At 43.7% G+C, this 25,821-nt stretch overlaps 2 protein-coding genes across 5 annotated transcripts in view; both read right to left on the reverse strand.

Annotated features, from left to right (window-relative positions):
* Positions 1-214, reverse strand: part of LOC121851997 (muscle, skeletal receptor tyrosine protein kinase-like) — a 26,234-nt gene extending 26,020 nt beyond the window's left edge. Inside the window, exon 1 of the mRNA XM_042346129.1 lies at positions 148-214. Coding sequence (XP_042202063.1) covers positions 148-214 — 67 coding nt within the window. The remainder of the gene's footprint in view (positions 1-147) is intronic.
* Positions 215-19,601: 19,387 nt separating this feature from the next.
* The window catches only part of LOC103187153 (muscle, skeletal, receptor tyrosine kinase), a 75,482-nt gene continuing 69,262 nt past the window's right edge, over positions 19,602-25,821 (reverse strand). For all 4 annotated transcript variants that reach the window (XM_042332636.1, XM_042332632.1, XM_042332628.1 and 1 more), the window contains one exon: positions 19,602-21,961. In XM_042332636.1, the coding sequence (XP_042188570.1) occupies positions 21,279-21,961 (683 nt within the window). In that variant the 3' untranslated portion in view covers positions 19,602-21,278. The remainder of the gene's footprint in view (positions 21,962-25,821) is intronic.

Raw genomic sequence — 25,821 nt, forward strand, 5'->3', positions numbered from 1 at the left:
ACGTGATACGGGTCTGACCAGCACTCGACTCTCTTTCCATATGTATTCAGAGTGGCTGGACTTTTCCGTCGTGACTCAATTCCAACCTTTTGTTGCCAAACACATTGCCTTGGAGTAAACTTAGCGCTTAAGTGGACCCATGCTTACCTCCTCTTAAAGGAGGATAGTTCACTATGTATTGATACTGTTTTATGTCTCTGTATTGCATTGACATGTCAGGGAATGCCCTTATAGAGTTTGGAAATAGAAGTTGGAAATATGAGTTAAATGGAAAAGTTCTAGAGGGAACAGATGAATAAAAGGCCCAAGAGTGCCAGTAAATAAATCATAAAAGAAATTAGTTTACAGCTGCAAAGTGATTTGCAAGGCAAATGAGATCCTCGGAATTCATAGCTAAAGGCAAGGGGTTTGAAAGCATGGAAGTACTGTTGCGGCTGTATAAGGCACTTGTGAGACCACACCTAGAGTTTTGTGGTCAATTTAGGATACTTCAATACAGAAAAATTACATTGGTTTTAGTGACAGAGTAGGATAGAGGTGGGAAGCTTAAGTGTAGTGGAACCCATACAGGTCTATTATCATTTCAATCATCTTTGGCTCAGTTTTTAAACTTTGATCAGTTAATAATAATAATAATCCTTGCATTTGATATAACACTTTTCACGTCTTCTAGACGTCTCAAAGCGCTTCACAGAATAGACTGTAAAGTGAATTGACTCTATATTTTGTGGGTGAAATGCGACAGGCAAATGCGCACAGCAGTGTCCCACAAACAGTCATGGATTGAAGTGACCAATTTATTATTTGTTTAAGGAATTATTACCCCTGGAAAAGTGATCTGCTAATCAACTACCCAACGGGTTCCCACTTACTGTTAGGTAAGGAAACTTGCTCAACATTTCAACCTGCCAGGAATCAAACCCAGGTCTTTCGCTTGCAAGGTGAATGTTCTAACCACTGAGCTACAGGTCTCCAGAATGACCTTACAATTAGGGCAAAATTGGTTAGGAAGGAGGCAAATACTAATACGAATTTGGAATGTATTGCCTCAGGAAACCACAGATAGGAAATCAATTCAGGGATTCAAGAATGAGTCCTGTACAACAACAACAACAAGATTCCATTTATAGAGCGCCTTTCACATCGGGAGGACGTCCCAAGGCGCTGTACAGTTGGGTCGGGACCCGAGCAGGGGGGAAATCAGGGTGAGGGGAGGGAAGGGAGGGAGCGAGGAGGGGGTAGAGAGTCGAGAGGGGAGCTGAAGGCACGGTCAAAGAGAAAGGTCTTGAGACCGGCCTTGAAGGAGGAAAGGGAGGAGGCGGCGAAGGCATTGGGGATAGAGTTCCAGAGCCTGGGGTTGAGAGGCTGAAGGCCCGGCCACCGATGGTAGGGTGGTCGGGGCGGGGGATGTGGAGCAGACCGGAACCAGAGGAACGGAGGGTACGGGCAGGTAGGTAGGGGGATAGTAGGTCGGAGAGGTAGGAGGGAGCAAGGCCGTGAATGGCCTTGTAGGTGAGGATGAGGATCTTGAATTCGATCCTCTGGGGGATGGGGAGCCAGTGGAGGCGAGCGAGGGTGGGAGTGATGTGGTCCCGAAGCCTGGTGCGGGACAGTACACGAGCTGCAGAGTTCTGAATGACCTACAGCTTGTGGAGGGAGGTGGCGGGAAGGCCGACGAGGAGAGAGTTCCCATAGTGGACCAGAGTTTCAGCAGCGTGAGGGGTGAGGTAGTGCCGTAGTCTGGCGATATTCCGGAGGTGATGGAAGGCGGTGCCAGTTGTGGTGCAGATATGAGGGAGAAAGGACAGCTCAGGGTCAAACAGAACGCTGAGGTTCCTGAGTGGCTTTGAGAGGTGGAGAGTGCAGCCTTGGATGCTAATGCTGTCCGCGCCTGAGGTGTGGAAGCGCTGACGCGAACCAATCAGGAGGGCCTCAGTTTTACGCACGTTGAGCTGAAGAAAGTTACCTCTCGTCCAGGACTCGATGTCGGACAGGCAGCTGTCAGGACATCGGGGTCGTGGAGTTGAGGGTAGAGGAGGAAAGGTAGAGTTGGGTGTCATCCGCATACATGTGGAAGTTAACCCCATGTCTGCGGATGATGTCACCACAGGGGGAGCGTATAGAGGGTGAAGAGGAGGGGACCGAGGACAGAGCCCTGAGGGACACCACATGAGACAGTGCGGGGGGTGGAGGAAAAACCATTTGTGGAGACAAAGTGAAGACAGTGGGAGATGTACGACCTAAACCACTCAAGGACAGGGCTTTGAAGGTTTAGGTGGGAGGACAAGCGGTGGAGGAGGATAGCATGGTCGACCGTATCGAATGCTGCCGATAGGTCGAGGAGGACGAGGAGGCAGAGGGAGCCCTGGTCACAGATGGTCAGGATGTCATTGGTGACCTTGACCAGGGCAGTTTCTGTGCTATGGGCAGCACGGAAACCCGACTGAATGGGTGGAGAGGAAAGAGCGCAGCTGGGAGGCGACAACTCATTCCAGGACCTTGGACAGGAAGGGGAAGTTGGAGATGGGCCGGTAGCTTGATAGCTGCGATGCATCAAGGGAGGGTTTTTTCAAGGTGGGAGTGATGTAGGGTATTGGTTAGAGCTCTCGCCTCGCAAGCGAAAGGACCCGGGTTCGATTCCCGGGCGGGGTGAAACCTTAGGCAAGTTTCCTTATTCCACACACCTCTGTTTACCAAGCAGTAAGTAAGAACCCAGTTATTAGTCGGTAGGTGGATTGCTTTCCAGGGATAATAATCCCTTTATAAATAAATAAAAATAATAATTTGGTCACTCAATCCATGACTGTTTGTGGGACACAACTGTGTTTCAAACGCTGCCGTGTTTCATCCACAAATTATTCAGTCAATTCACTTTACACTATATTTTGTTTCTACAACATGATAACACTATACCAATGCAAGGATTATTGTTATTATTTGTTATTATTAACGATACTTTAGAAATATGGCCTAGTGGCAGGGAAGTGGGGTCAGCGGAAACAATAGTACGTAATGCTTTACGGTGCAGTGGATTCCATGAGCCAATGGCATGTTTCTGTTCCTACCTTATTATGTTCCTATGACCCTACATCTGCATTGGAAATGTAAAAAGGTATCAGTAACAAAGAAAGACTGTAAAGTACATAACAAGCTGAAATACTTTTACAATACATAACAGCAGGGAGTAATATCTTTGTTGAATGTGCCACTAATGAAAAAATCTTGTAAGGTTGACTGAATCCTGCCAGAATCCTTTGAGTGTAGTACAGCTCGTAACTCACTCGTTTATTTTACCAATGTTGTTTACTTCTTGTTATTGTTGTTAACTTAATGAAATAGACTTGCTAATATTTATTTATATTTTGCAAACAATTCTTAAAATGGTACCACTAAATAACCTGTGAAAAGCATGAATGTTCACTGTAGCAGTAAATGAGATCAATAACAGCTGAAACTTTGGAAAATTTTGTCTTTTAACCAAAAACGCATGAAGTGTAAATGAGCCCAACATTGGACATTTAATAGGATTTTCTTCCTTGGAGCAAATTTGTCACCTTACGTTTAATGAGAGGAAAGGCAAAAGTATGGAAACAGGTCGTTAGAAACAGAGTGTTGCATACAGTAGGGCATCTGCTGGAAATATCACATAAAATGCAGCTATTTCTTCAGGTTTGTTCGGTGATGGGTAATGATCAGTCTCTCTCGGATCAGCTGATTTGTCTTTGCTTTTACTGTCCAGTGCTGTGGGATTTATTTTATCACACTATGTCCACACTGAGTATCGATTGCTTTCTGGAGCATTTTCAGAATTGGAGCTGTGTTCCTGGGTTTCTGCCTTGCACACTGATATGCAATCTATTGATGGAGAAGATGGAGCCAGCTCTCAAAGGAGCACTGCTGAATGACAGGAATGCAGAACAACAGCAGCTGTTACCAACATTCCTCTCTGATTTTCTGCATGAATATGGATTTATCAGTTGAATCTAAAACTAGTCTTGAAGTGCTTCTTTTCACTATGCATTGCTCTATGTACTGCTACAAATTAGGTGTGGTTAAATCTGATGCCAAACTGACTCAGAGGCAAGAGTGAGGTCAGTTGAGACCTTGCCAACCTGAATATACAACCTTAGTCCCAGTTTTCAGCTGCACAAGTTATGAGACTAGGAGTGCACATAAAACATGAATGACATAAACCAGCAGGTGACAACTCTAAGGTCAAAGATAATGATTCTTCAGAGCCAGGAATGCAAAGCAAGTTGAGCAACGCTCTGAGCCAGTGCAAAGCAATTTGCATTTGAGTGATAAGAGTAATTGCTGGTCAGGGCAATAATTGAAAACATTGCTCGAATCATAGCCACCTGAAGATTAAAATCAAAGCTTCAATATCAAATCAGCAGAATGTTGGAAACCCAATGAGAGAGCCCCACTCTGGCCCTGATGCTCAGAAGAAGCCTTGGTTCCAACCTATGGAATAAACAGCACTGGAGAAACAATATTACTGGAGCATACCTAATAAACAAGTTTTAATGACTCAAATAATTTGAAACACAAGTGCTTTAGATCAAATCTGATTCATGGACTCAAATGGGATAGAGCAACTGACAGAGGCATAATCAACCCCGCTGCTCTCAAATCTCTTGCAGTTTTTCATTATTTACATAAACAGAGAAATATATGAAGCACATGTTATTTTCGCAGGACCAAAACACAACCCAACACACACTCTGAGGTCCCCAAGCCATGGCTCTTGCCAACCTGTGCCTATTACTTTCCGTTATTGGGTAAACAGGATGCATCTCTCCAGGGAGAGAGTGCGCATTCCATTCCAACAATCTATCTCTGGAATTTCCATGTGTAGGTGGGATACATGGAAATCAGAGCTTGGTTTGGATACTCTTAAGCATAGTGATGGGTTTACGTATGAGTCAGACAAATGGCTGACCAAATAAAAAATTAACAGAGAAAATAAGAGAATATTGTAATCAAAGCAGCCCTCAACAGGTGCAAAACATTTTATCAACAAGAGATATTGCATCATATCGATCTGAATATGCCTTTGAAGTTCAGAAGATGAAAAGTATACAATATAATCTCTCCTGCAATAAAGTATATTGCCACACTCATAGCAGTGAGAGGTTACTTTGCCAACTGATGAGCAAGTTTATTTTTGTTTGAGCCGATCTGGGACGAAAATATTTGTAGGGAACAGAAGTTGTCGGAAAGACCGGAAACTAACTGCTCTGACACTGGTTCTGTCACTTAGTTGACAATCAACAACAACTTGCATTCACATAGCGCCCTCCACACTAGGCGGTGTCCCAGAGCACTTAACAATGGTGGAGCCCGATGCCGAGCCAGGGGAGGTGACCATGGATAGGTCGAAGAGGAAGGTCCTCAGGCGCAACCTGAAAATTTGGAAAGGGAGGACAAGGCAAAGGGATTGAGGGAGGGAGTTCCATAGCTTCGGGCATAGTGGCTGAAGGCGCGGCCGCTGATGGTGGAGGATTCATAGGAACAAGGAGCAGGTCGGAGCCAATAGATCGGTGGCAACGGGTACTGCTGTGGGGAGAAATGAGATTGGAGGAGATAGGGGGGGTGCCAAAGCGGAGGAATTTAAACACTAGAGTGAGGTTCTTGAATTTGATCTGTTCTGTGACAGGGAGCCAGTGGAGTTTGACAAGGACTGGAGAATCACGGTGTGGAGTTTGGTACGGGTGAGAATTGGGCGGCGGAGTTTTGATGAGTTGAATTTGTGAATAGTGAAAGAGGGGAGATGGCAAGGAGGACATTAAAGTAGTCCAGCTGAGAGGTGATGAAGATGTGGACAAGCGTTTGGCAGCTTGTGAAATGAGGTATTGTCGGAGATGGGCAACGTGGCGGAGGTGGAGGAAAGTGGTCCCGATCAGGGACTGGGTGTGGCGAGGTAGGATAATTGGGGATTGAATCTGATGCCTAAATTGCGCACAGGTTCAGAGAGTTTTAAGGACAGATTGGGTAGGTTGAGGAGGTCTAAACTGCAGGAATAAGACATCGACGGGAGCCAAAGTCTATGGATTCCGTCTTGTTGATGTTTTAACTGCAAGAAGTTTGCACTCAACCAGGCCTTGATGTCAGTCAGACAAGCTGACAGAACACAATTGGAGAGGAGAAGTACAGTTGAGTATCACCCCGTAACATGTGGAAGTTAACCCAGAGTCTGTGGATGACATCTCTGAGAGGGAGCATATAGATAAGAAAGAGAAGGGGGTCAAGGATAGAGCCTTGGGGTACCCCACGGGTGACTGGGTGGAAGAGAGAAGAAAAAACATTTGCGGATATGTCGTGTTGGCGGTTTGTAAAATAGGACTCAAACCAAGAGAATGAGGTCTCACTGAGGTGGATAATGGAGGACAGACGGTGGAGGAGGATAGCGTGATCGACTGTGTCGAATGCAGCAGAGAGGTCCAGATAGAGGCGGACATCGTTTGTGATTTTCACGAGCGCTTCTCTGTACCGTGAGCAGAGCGGAAACTGGGGAGCTGGATGATCAGCAGCTGGTGGGGAGGGGATTGAGATAGCCAGGCGGTGGGTTCATCAGGGTGATGGAGGATGAGAGGGAGGAAGGAGAGATGGGAAAGGAGGAAGGATAGGAGCAAAGGAATAATAATAATAATAATATAATAATAATCCCTTGCATTTGATATAGCGCTTTCACGTCGGGAGGACGTCCCAAAGCGCTTCACAGAACACACTGTAAAGTGAATTGACTGGTACATTTGTGGGCGAATGCGGCAGCCAATTGCGCACAGCAATGTCCCACAAACAGTCGTAGATTGAAATGACCAATTTATTATTGTTTTTGGTTTGAAGGGATTATTATTAGGCGTGTGGAGTAAGGAAAATTGCCCCAAGGTTTCGCGCTGCCTGGAATTGAACTCAGGTCTCTCACTTGCAAAGTGAGTGCTCTAACCACTGAGCTACAGGACTCCTGTAAGATGGGGGCCCGTGGTAGGAGCTGGGGTGGGGGGTAGGGGGTGATGAATGAGACAGAAATGAGGGGTTGGTAGGGGACAAGGGACAGGAGGATGAGGCTGCCGGGCTGATGTTTTCTATTTTATGGGTAAGGAAGTCCATGATCTCTTCACACTTGGCGACTGATGTAATGATTGAGAGTGCTTGAGGAGGCTCACAGAGGAGGGGGTGGGTGGTGGAGAATAGGATTTGGGAGTTATTTTTGGCCTCCAGAATGATCTTTGAATGATACAGTTTTTGGTTGTGAGAGGGAGCAGTGGCAGGTACGAAGGTGCTCGAGCCAAAGCTGGTGGTGAACTGTGAGGCTGGTTTTCTGCCACCTGTGCTCGAGCAACCGGGTTTGTGATTTTAGGGAGCGGAGATGGCTGTTGTACCAGCGGGAGTGGGTGGGTTTGGAGACAGCCCTGGATTTCAGGGGGACAAGAGAGTTGAAAGGTGGAGGAGAGGGGATCATGGAGCAGCTTGACAGCTGCATCAGGGTAACTGCGGGTGGAAGAGGGAGAGGAGGTCTGAGGCATTTGTGAGGGATTCAGGGGAAGCCTTTTCCATGGGCGAAAAAAGGATGGTGGAGGGCTTGATGCAGAGGAAAGGGATGCGAGAGGAGAGGGAGATGAGTAAATGGTCTGAGATGGCCTTGTCTATGATGGACAGACCACAGATATTTAAGCCGTGGATGAAAACAAGGTCTAGGTGGTCGTTACGGTTGTGGTCGGGGAGTTTATATGGAGGTTGAGATTTAGATGGAGAGGAATGCAGTGAAGTCAGCGTAAGTGGGGCACGAGGAGTTGAGATGAAGGTTGAAGTCACCCCATGATGACCAGGCATTCAGTGCAGAGGGATGGGGATGAGAGGAGATGTCCGTGAGGAAGGAGCCAAGAGGTTTGGGGGAGTGGTACATAAGGAGGATTCTTAAGGAGAGTGAGGAGGGATGGTGGAGGGTGAGGTGCTTGAAAGAGAGGAAACAGCCAGAGGAATAGAGGTATAGGTTAAGAAAGGTTGGGATACGAGAGCCACCCCACCATCGTGATGGTTGGGGGGTGTGGTGGAATGTATAGCCGGGGAATTGGGAGGCTTCGGCGAATGGGATGGGGTTGCCTGGGGACAGCTAGATTACTGTGAGCCCTAGGCTGTCAATATGCTCATCCAGCATCAGGTCGTGGATGGCCAGGGTTTTGTTTGAGAGGGAGCGGACGTTTTGGAGGGTGATGCGGGTGGGAGTGCTGATGGGATTGGATGCTGGAGGGAAGGGTTTGGGGGGTTTCAGATTGTGGAGGGAGAATGACTGTGGGGTTTGAGGAGGGAGGAGAGTTGTGAAGGGTGCAGATGTGGATGAGGGAAGGTTGTGGGTCCTGTGCGGTTTAAAAAAACGGCGTGTGGAAATGACGTCATGCAGGGGTTGGTTTAAGTGGGAGGTTTGAAATGGCCGTCTCTGTGCCCAGCCCGACCGCAAAAGACAACTTCCCGCTCGGTTTCCCGAGGCCCCGCTGCTCGCTGATTCACGACTGTGGCAATCAGCCTGAGGCAGTACTGGGAGAACATTTACAGCTTTGAGTTTCCATAGTTAAATAACTGTCAAAGTGAATGTAGGTCTAGGTGTATTTCTCAAGCGAAAAGTCCAGAATTTGTTTTAATGACCTTTCTTCTAATGATGTTTTTATTGTGCTTCTATGAAATTTTGCACAGTAAAACTTGCTTATACCAGACACACGATCAATAGAGAGGTTTGATGAAGAAGGCTCTTTGATCCATTTGACCCTGTTAATCCTGCAAGCCAAGCACTAATGGGTAGGGTGGTCTTAGCTGGACAAGCAGCGGGAAAGCTTGCTATCAACGGCAAGCTATGCGGTTTTAGCTGCTTAGACTCCCGCAGCACCCCATACTCTGGGGTCCCCAAGCCTTGGCTCTTGCCAACCCGCGCCTAATACTTTCCAGAATTATGTAAGCAGGATGGGTCCCTCCAGAGAGAGAGCGCGTTCCATTCCAACAATCTATCTCTGGGATTTCCACGTGTAGGTGGGATGCATGGAAATCTCAGCTTGGTTTGGATATTCTTAAACATAGTGATGGTTTCCACATGTGTTAGGCTGAGCCCCCAAAAATCTATTTAATATTCTCCTTCGAGAACACCCGCCCTAAACATCCTTCCATTCTTTCACAACATCAAGCTGTTCCTTAAATGAGAGAATGTCCCGGCCTTAACCGCCCTTACCAGACTTTAAAGAAAAGGAAGCTTCTCTCGGGATAATGGCAAGCAATCCCCCAAAGGAAAAAGGTAATTAACTTCGTGAATGTTTGTGGGACATTGCTTTGTGCAGGGTTTTGAGAATTTTCAATACAATAAGGGGTTATAAGAATGCAAGTCCTTTCCTTTGAGATGTTAAACTGAGGTGCCTCTACCTGTTCAGGTGGATGTTAAAGATCCCATGGCATTAATTGAAAGAGAAGGAAGTTTCTCCAGGTGTCCTGGCCAACAAATCCTTCAAATAAAATTGGTCATTCACTTCAGGGCTGTTTGTGGGACACTACTGTATTGTTGTGTTTCACCCACAAAACACAGTCAAACGACTTAATAATATATCCTCTGAAGCACTTTGAAACGTCTCAACGACGTGATAAGGCTCTTTATCAAATGCAATGATTAGTATTTTTATTATTATTATTATAGCCAGTCAGAGGTTAGTCATATAATTTAATGAACAAACTTAAGAAAATTGATAAATTGGTTTTCTGTTTATATTGGAGCAGGCAGGCAGCTATTGAACTGATAGTAATAGAGTCCAGCCAGGTTGTTGAAACAAGCATCTTTAATCTCGTAAAGACAAACAATGTGCCTACATAAAAAGATGGACAGAAATAGTTTTGAAAAGCAAATGTTTATTTAAGTATTTTAATTCAACTTATTTTACTAGGTGGAATTGATATTACAATAATAGACCTGCATTTCATATTAGTGTAATGTGTCACTGTAATATAGAAGTGTATAAAACAGGAAAACAACAACACGAATAACAACAACAAATTACATTCGTATGGTGCCTTTCATGTCGGGAGGACGTCCCAAGGCACTGAGGCAAACAAATGGGCTAAATGGATCCTTTCTTCAAAGAGTCAGCACAATGGGCTGAAAGGTCTATTTCCCCTGGTATAAACAAGTAAATTCCTGTAATTCTAACATTTATTTGTTTCAATGTCATAATCCCACAAGTGGCCAGCCCACAGAGGGGTTATTTACTGAGAGCGACTATCAGTCTGAGGGTTTTGAAACAAATAAAAAACAGACATCTTTTTAAAATTAAACCTCTTTCAAATATCCAGCATTTTTCTGCTTTTGATTTCAGATTCCCAGCTTGCATGTTTTTTTTCTTTTGATCTCAAACAATGGGTGAACATGAGGCTCAAAGCATTGTACTAATGTCTGCACGAAATTTCCCTTTATCCCATGTGTGGTGCTCGTGAGCGGTTTAGTTACTCCCTCATGGAACAATTTGTGTGTTCAACATACAGACCATGACTGGTAAAAAACGTTCTGCCTTTGAAAGCAATAAAATGACCATCACTATATAAGATCCTACAAACAACAACAACAACATTACATTTATAGAGCCCCTTTCACGTCGGGAGGACGTCCCAAAGCGCTGAACAGTCAGATGTCAGGGCCCGAGCATGGGGGAGGGGTGGTGTAGGGGTGAGGGAAGGCAGCGAGGTGGGAGAGAGACCAAAGGCACGGTCGAAGAGAAGGGTCTTGGGACCGGCCTTGAAGGAGGCAAGGGAGGAAGCGAGGCGAAGGCACCGTGGGATGAGTTCCAGAGTGTGGGGGCAGAGAGGCTGAAAGCCCGGCCACCGATGGTAGGGCGGGACGTACTGTGTCAGCTTTTTCAGCCCTCTGGTACCTTATCCAAGGGCCAAGGAGGATGATGACTTTACTTCCAATACCATAGGGGTATGCCGTCGATATGTTCTTTTAACTGCTTTATCTTTAGTCAGTAGAAGTATTCAGCCAGATTCATCTTTTTTTCTTGTTTCAGTTATGAGAATCCTTAAAACAACAAGTCTAAAATAAAACAGCCACAAGCCTCTGACTGATGTGTCAGATTAACCCCTATCCTCTTCCCTCCCTCACCATGCAAAAACAACAAATGCAGCCTGATGGATGGGCTTTGGCAGTCGTGCAAGAAGACAATGAAGTAGCAGATGTTTCAGTTTGCTGTCTCCAGAGGACTCTCCTGGCAGCCTGTTTCCCTACAAGTAGGAGAATCCCATGAAGGAGGAGACAGTGAAAATCATGGGATTAATGCAGGTGTCCTCAGTTCATCGTGATCTTCCCAGTTAAGGATTTTAGATTGTGTTGGTTATTGGGATTTGTCCCCTTAGGAACACAGGAACAGGAGTAGGCCATTCAGCCCCTCAAGTCTGTACCACCATTCTATTAGATCATGGCTGATCTGTACCTCAACTCTAATTACTTGCCTTTGCCCCATGTCCCTTGATACCCTTACCTAACAAAAATAAAATGTTGAACTGCCACTAACCCAACGTTAAGTAAACAAATGCGCTTAGTCTCAGGATAAATGAATAAAGCTTTTTCTGTTGCACAAACAGCAATGAAGACAAGATTGGTTTGGATGCAGAAGATCCTTCGGCTTATTTGGTCGCATCGTACCTGAATACCCCACTAATGTCTTTCCATCATAGCATCAAACTATTTTAAACGAATCTAATCTGGCTTTACCAAGTTTGCTTTGGTCACCAAGTCTTCATGATATGATTCCCGTATTCTTGATTATTAGTTATTTCAATGGCAATAGTGGGTAGTGGGAAATAGCCCTCTCAACATTAACACCCAGTTAGTGGTGTTATTTGGATATTCTGAGGGTTTGAGGATTGAGGCATGTCAGCGTGGCTCAATTGGTAATACTGTGGCCTCTGAGTCAGAAGGTTGTAGGTTCAGGCCCCATGTCAGGACTTTCAACTCACACGGGCTAGACTGACACTTCTATGCAGTGCTGAGGGTGTGTTACATTGTTGGAGGTACTGTCCTTCGGATGAGACATTAAATTGATTATCATTTGCCTGTTCAAATAGTTATTAAAAATCCTATGACATAGTCTGGTGTCCTGAACAACTCCACCCTCACCCCCTACCCTCCAGATATAATTGGTCATTCACTTCATGGCCGTTTGAGGAATATTGCATTATTGCGGTGAGCAAAAATGGCTACAATGTTCGCCCACAAAAATACAATCACACCACTTTAGATTAAAATCCAGTGAAGCGTTTTGAGACGTCTTCCCAACTTGAAAGGTACAAGATCAAATGAAAGGATTATTATAGAATATTTTCAATATCTGTTTAGCTCTGCACTGAATAATTACTGCAAGTAATCCTCTTATTCCCTGATCTTTTGAGGCATTTGCTCACCAGTTGATGACTGGACTAGATTATTATGGACTAGATGTTATTTCCGCCAGCAGGCTTGAGTCAATATGTGCAGCGACATTCTGTTGGGTCACCAATAAGTCTGGTTTACGCACATCGAAATTAGATCCCTCTATCACACAACAATTGTTATAAGCGTCAAAATCCAGCTACTTTGCACATCAATAAGTGTATCGGATAGCTGCAGGATTCCAGAGAAGCCACAAGAGATAAAAAGAAACGCAGTGTATGAAAACTCCAGAATCTGTAATTTGTCAGCCCAGGGGAATCATGACACCAGGGCGTATTTCTTTACCCAGAGCATAGTTAATGACTGGAACAGGTTGCCAGGAATGGTTGGTGAATCCAGGCGCTTGACTCATTTGAAAACAGTCCGATGCTGTGATTTTTTTAGGATCAGCAGGGTGTCCGACACATGCGTAAACACATCACAATACTTAAAAGTATCCAAACCAGACTGAGAGTTCCACATATGTACGCCACCCCACACATGGAAACATTCCTGTGTCTGGAATGGAATGCACACTCAACAACAACAAAAACAACAACTTGCATTTATATAGCACCCCTCATACAGGGTAGCGTCCCAGAGCGCTTGACAGTGGCGGAGCATGTTGCTGAGCCGTGGGGAGGTAGGCACAGTCGAAGAGAATAGTGGATTTGAAGATTGGGCCAGAGGGGCAAGTGGAGGATAGCAGAAGAGTGTTCCAGAGTTTCAGGATGTAGTGGATGAATGTGTAGCCACTGATGGGACAAGCAGGAGTATGGAGCCAGTCGAGCAAAGACAGTAGGTATTGGGTTGGGGAATAAACAGGTCAGAGAGGTAGGGAGATGCCAGGGCATGAAGGGATTTGAAGACGAGTGTGAGGATCTTGAAATTGAACGTTTGGGAATAGGAACAACAACAACAAGATTCCATTTATAAAGCGCCTTTCACGTCAGGAGGACGTCCCAAGGCGCTGCACAGTTGGAAGCCTGTGGAGCCTGGCTAGAACTGGTGTGAAGGGGTACAAAGTTAGTGCGGGTGAATATGCGGGTGACAGAGTTATGGATTAACTGGATTTTGTGGATAGTGGAGCTGGGGAGACCGATGAGGAGGACATTTGAGTAGTCGAGGCGGGAGGTGACGAATCATGGACTCCTTCCGTGGAGGGACACATCTTGCTTATTTCATTCCAGAGAGTATTAGCAAGAGCCAACCTTTGGGGACACCAGAATGTCGTTGGGTGCTGTGATGATAGGGTTGACATTCTGGAGGGAGAGATCAAATGGGTCCATAACCTGACAGGAAGAGGGAAAGAGGATTTTGCTCCTTCACTACAGTGACAGAAAGAAGATACTGAGGGAACTCTCATTCAACAAGAAATATCCCTTTCTTGCAGTGAGATATTAGCCCATTTGGGCATACTTTCCACAATTTCTCTCACTTATGCAATGGGTTGACTGTATTTTAATTTCGAAATAAAATCAATATGCTAAGAAATAAAGCCCAATTCAGTCAATATCGTATCATTTCTCCAAATTATTATTTTCTAATAATGATTCATGCTGATTTTCCGCTTTCTCGCTCGCCCTAAGAACTAATGAATCAGTCAGATGCAAAGCCACAGATTGTTTTGGGGATTTGAAACCATGCCCATCTGGCTGGGAAATGGTCAGTGTGCCCTTCCTGCCTCTTTGAAGTAATATTGAAGAAATATCAGGTCAAGGTGGCCTACTGGGTCCTGTCTATTGAAACATTTTCTGCTGATCTCAGATTTATAGGGTATAGTGTATAACCAGCTGTTCTTTTTATGGGTGCAGGTCTGTTCATTGCTGCCAGTAAATCACATTGAAAACAGTGCATTCACCTCATTGTTGTAAGGGACCCCGAAGAGGTAATATGGTCCACTGTGATAGTCGTCTGCAAGTTTCTTACGCTCACATACACACAAACTCCTTCATGCCCTAGTACCTGCCTATTTCTTTGACTTTCTTGTACCCCACTCCTCTGCCATCGCCCCACTTCAATCAGCTAAAACAGACTTACTGTGCACGCTCTGATCCCTCTGCACCTCACCCCGTTTATCATTAAATCCCACTGTAAAACCCACCTCTTCGACTGCACGTATGATCACCACCCCCTCCCCATTCTCCCTTGCTTGTGGTCCACCACTGCCACAGTGAAACCCTCCGAGATATTATCCTACACAATGGGCGCTATATAAATGCAAATTGTTGTCGTCGTACGCCTCTGCCATTCATTAGATTTTCAGCTGCAAAGGGATTTTACTGAAAAGATTCTTCACCAGCATGTGGAGGATGTGAATTACAACAATTTAATGGAAAACTAATAAATAGCGTTCAGTCATCATCTGGTGCAAGAAGAGTACCCCGGAGCACTGTTTGAATGAAAAAGCACCATTAATTTATTCCTGGGTCAGTGACAAGCCATACAGCCATAAAAAGCAAACTCACTTCAAAGCACTGGGAAGGTTGCATTTTGCTTTGGATTTTATGGACCAGACTTCGCTGGTCCCTGGTGGAACTTTTATCAAAATAAATTATTTCAGTTGGTTTCCACAAGAGTTACCAAAGTATGACAACTACAGAATAGTTATTCAATCCACTTTTTGTTCTTCCTCTAAAGGCATAGTTGGCTCTTCTTTTCTTTTCATTCGGATGAGATGTTAAACAGGTCCTGTCTGTTTGTTCAGGTGGGTGTTAAAGATCCCATGGTACTATTCGAAAAGATAAGGAAGTTTCTCCTGGTATCTTGGCTATCAATCCCCCAAATAAAATTGATCATTCACTTAATTTCTGTTTGTGGGACATTGTTGTGCACAAATTGGTTGCTGTGTTTGTCTCTAAATACTCGGTCACTTACATTCACAGTAAAATCTTGTAAAACAATTTGAGATGTCTCAACAACATGGTGAGGTTCTTTAGACAATGGACAGGGGATCAGGGACATCTCAGCCCAGCTTATCCTCACCAGGCATTCACACAATGCACTTTATTGCTCTTGATAGAGATCAAGAGCAGGAACATTGGTAGATTTAGGTCTAAGACATACAGTGATCAGTAAATACTGTGGTAACAGATGTTGGAGATTTTAGCTGTTAAGAGTGCAGCATGCAGAGCTTTACACCACTATTTGAGTACCTCCTTTGGGTGGGGCTCCTTGGACTTAGTGAAGCCAAACCAGAAGGAAATGTGGCTTTTAGATGCTGCAATTTATATGCCCAAATGATGGGCTACAGCTTTAAATTTAGCAGGACAATTGCAGTCTGCCCTTGCTATCTTTTGCACTGCTCCTCACCATATAAATAACTGAAGAACAAATGCACAATCCAAACAGCCAGAAGCTACAAGGCTTACCATCTTGGTGCAGGCTCTGAAACTGAACCACACTGTGCAAAAATAGATGGCCAGCAGATTCTAAGCATCAGCTTTAAACGGTTTGATTGCTTCCCCTGCACTTTTCTGCTCATAGGACAACAGAGAGAATGACCATGAATAGGGAGATTGACCATGAGCAGAGAGAATCTCTATGAAAAAGACTCTCATTTCTCACCTGGTCAGAGGCACAGTGTAAGTTAGGCGAGGTCTTATTGAATAGGATCTTATGGGGCCTGTATCTAAATCGCTCATCGGATCCATCACAACTCAGGTTGATTTATGACTGAGCTGTGATGTTCTTACTCTCGTGAATAGCCCTTATACTGCAAGCAAAGAATAGTTTTGATTTATTATACAGCTGATAAGAAAAGGACCAAAATACTTTTAGTTCTCATCCATCTTGTATTTTTAGTCAGTACGGTACATGGACACTGAGGTTTACAGCATGCCAGCCTCTGTTTCCTGGAACAGCTGAATAGAATACTTGGCTCCACAGTCAATCCCAAGGTGGAAAATAAACACCCAGGATGCTCCCGGACTCACCTTCACATCCAGCACGATTTCACTGGATTCCACATGGGGAAATACTTGAGTCTGTGATTCGCTTCCCAAAAATCATGGGTATCTGGTTACTTACCTCTTACCTTCCCTTCTTCCCTCTTATACATAGTGGGGTCGAAAAACGCAATATGTTATTTGAACACGTGGAATAGGCCCACAACTTCTTGGGTGAGCACTGGAGGTTGACCAAGACACTAACAACTTCCTCCTAAATGTATTTGAAGAAAACCTAAACAAGGCAAGCTCAAAACATTTACCTTTGTGTATCTTTACAGCGAGGAATATCGCCGATGTTTGAATTCCATTAAATAGTCAGGAAGAAAGGAGTGAAATAAGAAATCTTGATGTTCATTCATGAAGACTATCAACATGTGAAGTCCCACAGGCAAGGGAGATTTCATGGTCTGATCGTTGGTAAATTTATTGACCACTGGAGAGCCAGACACACTTGCCCACCAAAGTCAGTGAACCAACACTCACTCCAGTAAAACCTAACAATAAATGATGGTTGAGAAGAAGTCTTAATAGTGTAGCACTTGGGACAGCATAATGATGTAGTGGATAGAACTACAGTTTACAGAGCAGGGGCACGATGGTTCAAACCCTGAGCTGAAGTTTGTTAGTTTCTGCCGAGGAGAGGTTAAATTGACCCCAGCTTTCCTTGGGATAGGTTGGTTAAAATCAGTTGGGTTTTGCCCACAAAATATACACTCAGTTCACTTTACAGTACATTCTGTGAAGCGCTTTGAGACATCTCGAAGATGTGATAAGACACTATATCAAATGCAATGATTATTATCATTATTTATTCACCTGGTCCCTCCACAGCACCCTCTACTGGTTGTGCACAGGAGTTGCAGCCAGGTGGGAAAAGGTCAAGCTCAGTTGTGATGCCCTCTTTTGTTGAGTTGCCTTCGACACTCACTGCCAAGGCTCACATATTAATAATGGTCACTTGGGCAGGGGACCAGAGGGCAACCAACAACTATGCAACTGTAGCCCAGAAAGAGGAGGTCAGATCAAGAGCAGAGGCATTTTCAATGGGGAGAAAATTAATTGGAAACACTAAATTAATAAAATATATATAATATCCTTGCTTTTTTTTTAATAGCTCCTTATCATGTCTCAAAACGCTTCACAGAATATACTGTCAAGTGAATTGACTGTATTTTGTGGGCAAAAAAAAACAGCAGTGGAATTTGATTACGATGTTCAGTGGTAGAATAAGATGTACGGTATTTAGGGATAGGCGAGGCCAATTCCATCTGCACAAAATGGAATTTTGTATACCACAAACATCCATGGAGTGAATGATCAATTTTATCAGGGGGATTGTTGGCCAGGACACCGAAAGACACCGCTCTTTTCTCTAAATTTATTGGCGACATCTGCATCAGTGCTCTTCGCTGCAATTTTTCAAGTATAAAATTGCCAGTGATGGATGCAGTCCTGGTTTCACAAGGTTTCTTTTTCACAAATACTGCTACTTGAAAGTTGTTTATCTGATTTATCAAACAAATCTGTTCAAATCCCTTCACTCTCTTCATCTCTCTACCTCTCCGACCTTCTCACTCCTCAGTCCACCACCCGGTGCCTCTGCTCAACTGGCACTGGCCTCCTGCTTGTTCCTCACATCCTCCGCCCCACCATCGAAGGTTGCGCTTTCAGCCACTACGCCCCGGAACTCTGGAACACTCTCCCTCAATCCTTCCATCTTGTCCTCTCTCTGCCCTCTTTCAAATCCGGTCTGAAAAGTTTCCTGTTCGGCCGTGCTTACAGTCACCTCCCCCGTCCCCCTGGCTCAGCGTCAGGCTCAGCCACTGTTAAGCGCTCTGAGAAGCTGCCTTGTGTGGAGGGCACTATATAAGTGCAACTTGTTGTTGATCTTGTTGTAAATCTGGTACTTAGAAGAAAAAAACTAATGTGTATGGATGCTGAGGATTGACCTCACCCCCTCCTTCCTTGTGACCCTGGATTATATGATATCATTTGAAAGGCTTCCAAGTTTAAAAAAAAACCTCTGATAATCATTGACCATGACAGGCTAGTGGATGTATAATAATCATAATAAAAATAATAATTGTTACCCTTCACATTCCGAAGATGTTTCATACAGTACAAAGGGAAGTGTGTATTTTGCTGGCAAACGCAACAGGAGTCCTGTAACTTAATGGTTAGAGCACCTGCCTCGCAAGCAAGAAGACCCGGGTTCGATTCCTAGGCCGAGCAAAACCTAAGGTAAGTTTCCTTACTCCACACAGATGCCTCTGTTTACCTAGCAGTAAGTAGGTACCGGTTGTTAGGCAATTGGTGGATTACTTGGACATTGCTTTATGACTCTGGTGGGAAGGTTGCAGCACCTAAAAGATTGCTCTTCAGGTGTTCATGAAAACAAATGAATGTTATCTTCGAAACACTGCTGCCGATTTCCTGGTCATTTCTGTGTGACTAATGGTGACACTGAAATGATTGTCATAAGACAAGCATTATTTCCTTTTATGAAATGTTTGTGGTAATTTTTTGCAGCACGAATAAATTTGTGTAAGATCTACTCTTTGGTAATAATATTTGGGTAATCTTTCCCCTTCATCCTCTGTTGGCTCTTGGGTACCAAGCCAGGATTGTTAAGTGCCGTGGAACATCCTCATGACGTGAAAGGCTCTATATAAATGTAAATTTGTATTGTATATATACATGAGGAGTACAATGGTAGTAATGAGTTATTTACTCTACATTTTTATTCAGCCAACAAGGTATTCTTATCATTATAAAAAATATTCATGTTCAATGCACTTCTAATAAGGTGGAAGAGATTTTATTATATATTACATGATATTTATGCATGCAAATTCTATACATCTAATAATGGAAAAATTCTGTACTTTTTACTAATGACATTTGGTGTAATGCTATACCTTCAATGGAGGATCATGTGCTGTGGTCCAATGTGTAATGAAATATTTTGGACCTCATGACCTGTGTGTAACTTTTTCAAACCACCTTATACTATTCAGCGTTATTGCACAGGAGACTGACAAGCTGGTATGTTCTTGTGATTAAATACACAGGGTAAAGGAGACAACAGAGCAAGTAATTTACTAGTTACTGGCTTGAACCACTGTGCTCCAGCCTTCGGTAGTTTCTCCCTATTGCCTGGTTGCTAGGTGACAGAGCTTGTTAATCTCACTAACTAAGCAGTCAGAGGGCCCTTACATGCCAAACCATGATTGACTGTACCGCTTCCCATTTACCGGAAGAGATACACTTCCCCCAGTATAATTGAGTGCAAATGAACATTAAACTTTTCCAATATTTGGCTCACGGAATTTCAACCCTAAGATGCCTAACAACTAATTAGTTGCCAATTTAATTAATGGGGCGTTGTTCAATGTTCAGTCGCTGACAAGTCCTGGGTTTAGACTTTTCCAAGAGAAAACCTAGCTGACTAGAGCCACATTATCTCTCGAGAACATTGCAACCTGTATCCAGCTGTGCTGATTTACAATTGCCAGTATGTCTTTGGCATTTTGGTGTGAAAAAGTACTTTCATGTTAATTGTACTGCACAACTATAACATAAAGAATGCTGCAATCAATGCAAACCTTTCAACAGGCTGAAGAATAACAGACTTTCTCTGTCTCACTGGAAGTATAAGACAGTCTTTGTATTGACAACACTTTATTGTTCAAAAGACCACTCACCAGCTATTTCCAAAAGTAGTTTCTAAAAGAACTTTTTCCCGTTTGACTCGAGCACAGTGGAGTTTTTATAGAAGGTGAAGATTAAAGCATGTGTTCTATGTATGTACATTATGTTGGATCCGGTCTCCAATACCACTCTTTGTAAAGGGTGAAGGAGCCCAGTCTTCTGGTGGTGTGCGAATGGCTTGCGTGACATATGACTCAGTCTGAATGGAATCTGAAAATCATTAGCAGATCTTAGGGCCTGCTTCTACTGCTGTTGACCACTCAAAAGAACGCAAAGTAAAATTCCAGCATTGCTTCAGACTCAAATTCTGCCTCTCCTAAAGTATTTCCATTCAATCACAATCCATTTAAATTATTTGGCAAAAAAATACCCACACGATTAACTTCAGCAGCCTTCTGAAAGAGGGAATCAATAATGTGATGATGACAGTCTGTGGGATTTTACTGATTTACGGAAAGCAAACCATTGTTTTCTGTGAACTTGCTATACATACAGTGGAGATTTGTTAATCTGACTTTAGGGAATCTATTCTGTCGGCAATACTTGTGCAATATTTTTTGCAATATCTCTGTTTAATTTATATCCAGCAGTTTCAATCCAGCAAAGTAAAACATCTGACAAAGTCCATATCATTGAGTCTCCACTATTGCATTTGGATAGGTCCTGCCCATCTGTTCTCTGTCCAAACGGCTCACTGTTTTCTACAGACCTCTAGCTGAAAGACACCTCTACAGTCGTTAAGATATTTCACTCTTATTTCTCAATGTTGATGAAGCATGTTTTTTTAAAAAAACAGGTAAGTGATAAAAAATATTATTTTAGTAATAATACATCACTATATACACATTTAAAAAATAAATGTCTACCATATTCCCTAACCAGGGTTATAAACAATGGATATGGTTTTCCTTCAGAACAATGTCTCATCTTGTATGAGTATCCTAGGTCAGCCTTGGTTGAAATATAGACCTTAAAGTGGATATAACTATTGGTTTCCATCATTCTGAACTGCTTGTCCTCAGAGTCTCAGCCTCCCTGGGCCATGTCAAGTGTGTCGAAGGCTGCCGGTCCAACATTTCAGACCTGTACACGGCAGTGCCCCAGCCACCATTATCATGATTGCAGGGGGACAGGCAGGCAGATGTCTCATCATGTGGAGTTATGACAGCGCAGGAGATGCATCACACTTGATACGTAGCTGTGATACGCTCGTGGATGCGCTCCAAAATGCGATGGATGCTTGCAAAGCTTGGCCGGTCAGATGGCATCTTACTCCAGCAAAGACGCATCAGGTTGTAAAGCTCCAGTGGACAGACTTCAGGGCACGTGAGAATGTTTCCATCTCGGACGTAGTAAATTACCTCTTCATGAGCCATTCCATAGTAAGGCTGCATGCCGTAGGAGAAGATCTCCCACAGGATCACCCCATAAGCCCACACGTCTGATTCCGTAGTATAACGATTGAAGAAAATAGACTCTGGTGGCATCCATCGAATTGGAATAGCATCATTCTCGTTTGCTTTATAATAGTCTGCAGAGTAGATATTCCTTGAAAGTCCAAAGTCAGCGATTTTAACCACCAGATTCTCCCCGACCAAACAGTTCCTTGTAGCCAGGTCACGATGAACAAACTTCCGTTCAGACAGATAGGCCATGCCAGCTGCAATCTGCTTGGCAACATTAAGCTGGTCAGTGCAACTTAGGGGTAACAAGTCAGTGTCTGACCCAGTGCTCCGTCCTGCAAGACTAATCTGGCTCAAAGTGCGGATGTTCATAGAGGATCGTCTGCGTAAATACTCGTTCAGGTCTCCAAAAGCCATGTACTCAAACAGCAAGCACATGGGTTTCCCAACAGCACACACTCCTGTAGGGAAAGGGAAACAGACATCAAGATTGCAACATGATATACACTCTGCTGTGTAAATTAAAAGACAACTGACTTTTTCCATTTTCTTCTGAAATACTTGATTAACAAGGAATGTACATCTGGAGGGAGAATGTTCTTCTTCAGTCAGCGCCTCCACACCTAAGGAACTGACAGCATCACCATCCAAGGATGCACACTCCACCTCACTAAGCCTGTCTGGAACCTTGGGGTCTTGTTTGAACCTCGACTATCCTTTCTACCCCACATCCATGCCATAGCCAGCTCTGCCTTCCCCCATGTCCGCTACAACTTCCTCCCCTGACTCCACTGGCTTCCCATCACCCAGAGGATACAGATCAAGATCCTGGTCCTCACCTTCAAAGCCTTCCATGGCCTCACTCCCCCCACCTCTGGAACCTCCTAACTCCCTACCATTCTGCCCGCTCCCTCCGCTCAGCGGGCTCCGGCCTGCTTTACGTCCGTCGCCTCACCCACCCCACCATTGGTGGGCGGGCCTTCAGCCACTCTGCCCCCACCCTCAGGAACTCCATCTCGCAGTCCCTCAGCCTCGGCCCCTCCCTTGCCTCCTTCAAGACCCATCTCAAGATCCTCCTCTTCGACCGTGCTTTTGATCACCCCGCTTCCCCTCCCTGCCCTCCACACTCCCCGATCCCGACCCCCAGCTCGGGTCCGAAACACTGACTGTCCAGCGCCTTGGGTCATCCTCCCGATGTGAAAGGCGCTATACAAATATAATTTTGTTGGTGTTGTTCTTGATATAGAAAATTACGCAAAAACAACAAATTATATTTGTATAGTGTCTTTCACGTCAGGAGGACGTCTCAAGGCACTGGAGAGTCAGGGATTTGGAACTGAGCTGGGTGTTGGAATCAGGAGGGGTGGAGGGCAGGGAGGGTTGGGGTAGGAGGGTGATGAAGGCACGGTCGAAAAGGAGGGACTCGAGATGGGAATTAAAGGAGTCAAAGGAGGAAACGAGGCAAAGGGATTGTTGGATGGAGTTCCATAGGGTGGGGCAGAAAGGCTGAAGGCCCAACCGCAGATGGTGGGGTGGGGGGGTGAAGGAGCGGACAGGTCCATTGCATACTCTGGGGTCCCCAAGCCTTGGCTCTTGCCAACCTGTGCCTAATACTCTCTGAAATTAGATAAGCAGGTTGCGACTCTAGAGAATGAGTGCACATTCCATTTCAGTCATGGGAATTTCCATGTATATTTGGCATGTATGGAACTCAGTCTAGTTTAGATAATCTTCAGCATGGTGTTGAGTTCCCGCATGTATCAGACACCCGGCTGACCAAACAAAAGTCTGTTTAAGTGAATCACTGTTGTTGTGTATATCATGTGTACCAGCAGCTTAGCTCCACATTCAGCAATGCACAGCCCATTTTTCCTGTATAGAATCTATTTACCTGCCGATTTGATAACCTGTTATTTGCAAATTTGCAAATTATGTGCAATTTTGTTTTGCCATGTAACTAACAACTAATTGAAGCCAATTATCTTGCGCATTCTTTCTGTGGTTTTTAATAATACTGGAAGCAATTCAAACACTGGGATACTATATGCCCTTTGCCTTAAATCTGTCCACTAAGCTCACATAATTATATAATAAATACAGTCAATTCACTTTACAGTATATTCAGTGAAGCGCTTTGAGACATCTTGAAGATGTGATGTGGCGATATATCAAATGCAAGGACTATTATTATTATGTTTGTTTTGTTTCTCAGATCTTCTATGCATCTTTTATATCAAATGCAAGGATTATGCATGACATATCTAGTCTACAGATATCTCAAAATGTGGTTTAACTATTTTCCCCTTATTAGCTGCGCAGTCCTACTTTCTCCATCCCTTATATCTGCCCACCATGAGCAGTCTTATTAGTGGTATTGGAGTCAAGTGTGAGGTATTATTAAAGAATGTAAATCATGCCAATTAAGATTCCTTCCAGTTACTGGAACTAGGTCACGAGAACTGGAGAAAATACTACTTGATGCAATCCACTTCCAGAGCAGAATTCCCAATGGGCAGAATCCCAATGGGAATTCTGACTAGATTTTTTATAAAAGAAGGACAGAGCCTCCAGCAATGCAGCACACCACCCAGCACTGCATTGGAGTGTCAACTTAGACTCTATGAGTTCCAAGTCCCAATAACCAAATGGAAGCATTATTGTTAAAAACTATGAGAAAACAACATCGAAAGTAAGACTCCGAATTTGGGAATTTCCACAATTCTGTGTGGTCCTACACTTTAAGACAAAATAGTCATACAGCCTAAGACTAAGTGGAACTTCAGGCCTCTCATATTGTCACCCCTTACATATACCAACACAAAAAAAAATTGAATATAGTGAGAACACTAATTGAAAACATTTGAACCAAAGTCTTATAAAACAAATTGAATTACACCCTGTTGGCATTTACCACATTGTACTTTGATCTGTTGTGTACCGTTTATTCTAGGAAAGTTTCTATTTATAGGCAAGTGTTTTTCAGCTGTAAAGTATTAGAAAGTGACATAATGGGAGACATGCAATGAGGATAAATACAGATTAGCTCAGGGTATCTCAGAAACAAAATCAACTGATAAATCAAGATATGTTGCCCTAGTCAAGTTTTTTTTGTGGTGCAAAAAATGCCACAAGTTCTATCAGCCTTTTTATTTTGGTCAGACGGGTGTCTAACACATGCAGAAACCCACCACCATGCTTAACAGTATCCAAACCAGAGCTCCATACATCAGATTTATATCAGAATTAACAGTATAAAACAGTAAAATGGGATACAAAAGTAGAGTACAGGGAAAGGGGGTGTGGAAATAGGTCAGGGCAGTGGGAGTGAATTACCCTTGTTCTGAAAGCCAACACAAACTTGATGGATGAAATGATCTTCTGCACTGTAAAATTTTATGAGTCTGTGAAAATTCCTTTGAAAATGCTAATTGAATCTTGAAACTGCAAATTCGAAGGAGTTTGATTTGGCTCTACATAAAAATTAGTGTGGACAGAGTTATATGCATTTTAATTCCTTTCTGATACCTGAGATTTAACCAGGTATCAATTACCTCTGTCTGACAGAATGTAAAACAATGTCATGCTCTACTTGGAATTTGTTTTTAAAAAAATTGAGAGTGTGTCTGGAGCTTCTCAATTTTCAACTGGAGGCTTGGATAACAATGCACATCAAGGTCAAAAAGATAAGTAAGGAAAACAAGATAAGGAGTGATTAGATGACCCAAACCTTGAATGTTTAAAAGCTATAGTCTGTGGGGAGAGGGAAAACTCAGGGAGGTAAGAAATTCTAGTCCCTGGTTTCTGGGAAAGAAAGAGATGGGTACTGGACAGGGCTATGGTGGGCTTTGGTTACAACACAGTGACCACACAGGTAGCAACAATTGTAATAATGCATTTGGTGCTTAGAGGGTAAAGAAATTAAAGTTTCAGAGGAAAATTGCCACAGTAACATTGACAAAACAGACAAGAGGAATTAAAAAATAATAATAACCCTTACATTTGGTATAGCACCTTTCGCTTCAGGAGGACGTCCCAAAGCACTTCACAGGATAGATAGACTGTAAAGTGCAGTGACTATTTTTTGGGTGCATGTGTCAGCCAATTTACACACAGCAATGCCCGACTAACAGTCATCAGGTGAATGACAAATTTTGTGAATTGATGTGAAGGAGAGACAGAGGATAGAGGTGGAAGCTGAGGATAGGATTGCTTATCAGACAATGAGCCTTTACTTGATTTCCATCCAGGAGTGCAAGGGAGATGCTAGCAATTTCTCCTTAAATATAGAAAGTTGGGCTTTCTATTGAATTAACAGCCGGTG

Source organism: Callorhinchus milii, unplaced genomic scaffold (assembly GCF_018977255.1).
Source record: "Callorhinchus milii isolate IMCB2004 unplaced genomic scaffold, IMCB_Cmil_1.0 Scaffold1, whole genome shotgun sequence".
Classification (NCBI taxonomy): domain Eukaryota; kingdom Metazoa; phylum Chordata; class Chondrichthyes; order Chimaeriformes; family Callorhinchidae; genus Callorhinchus; species Callorhinchus milii.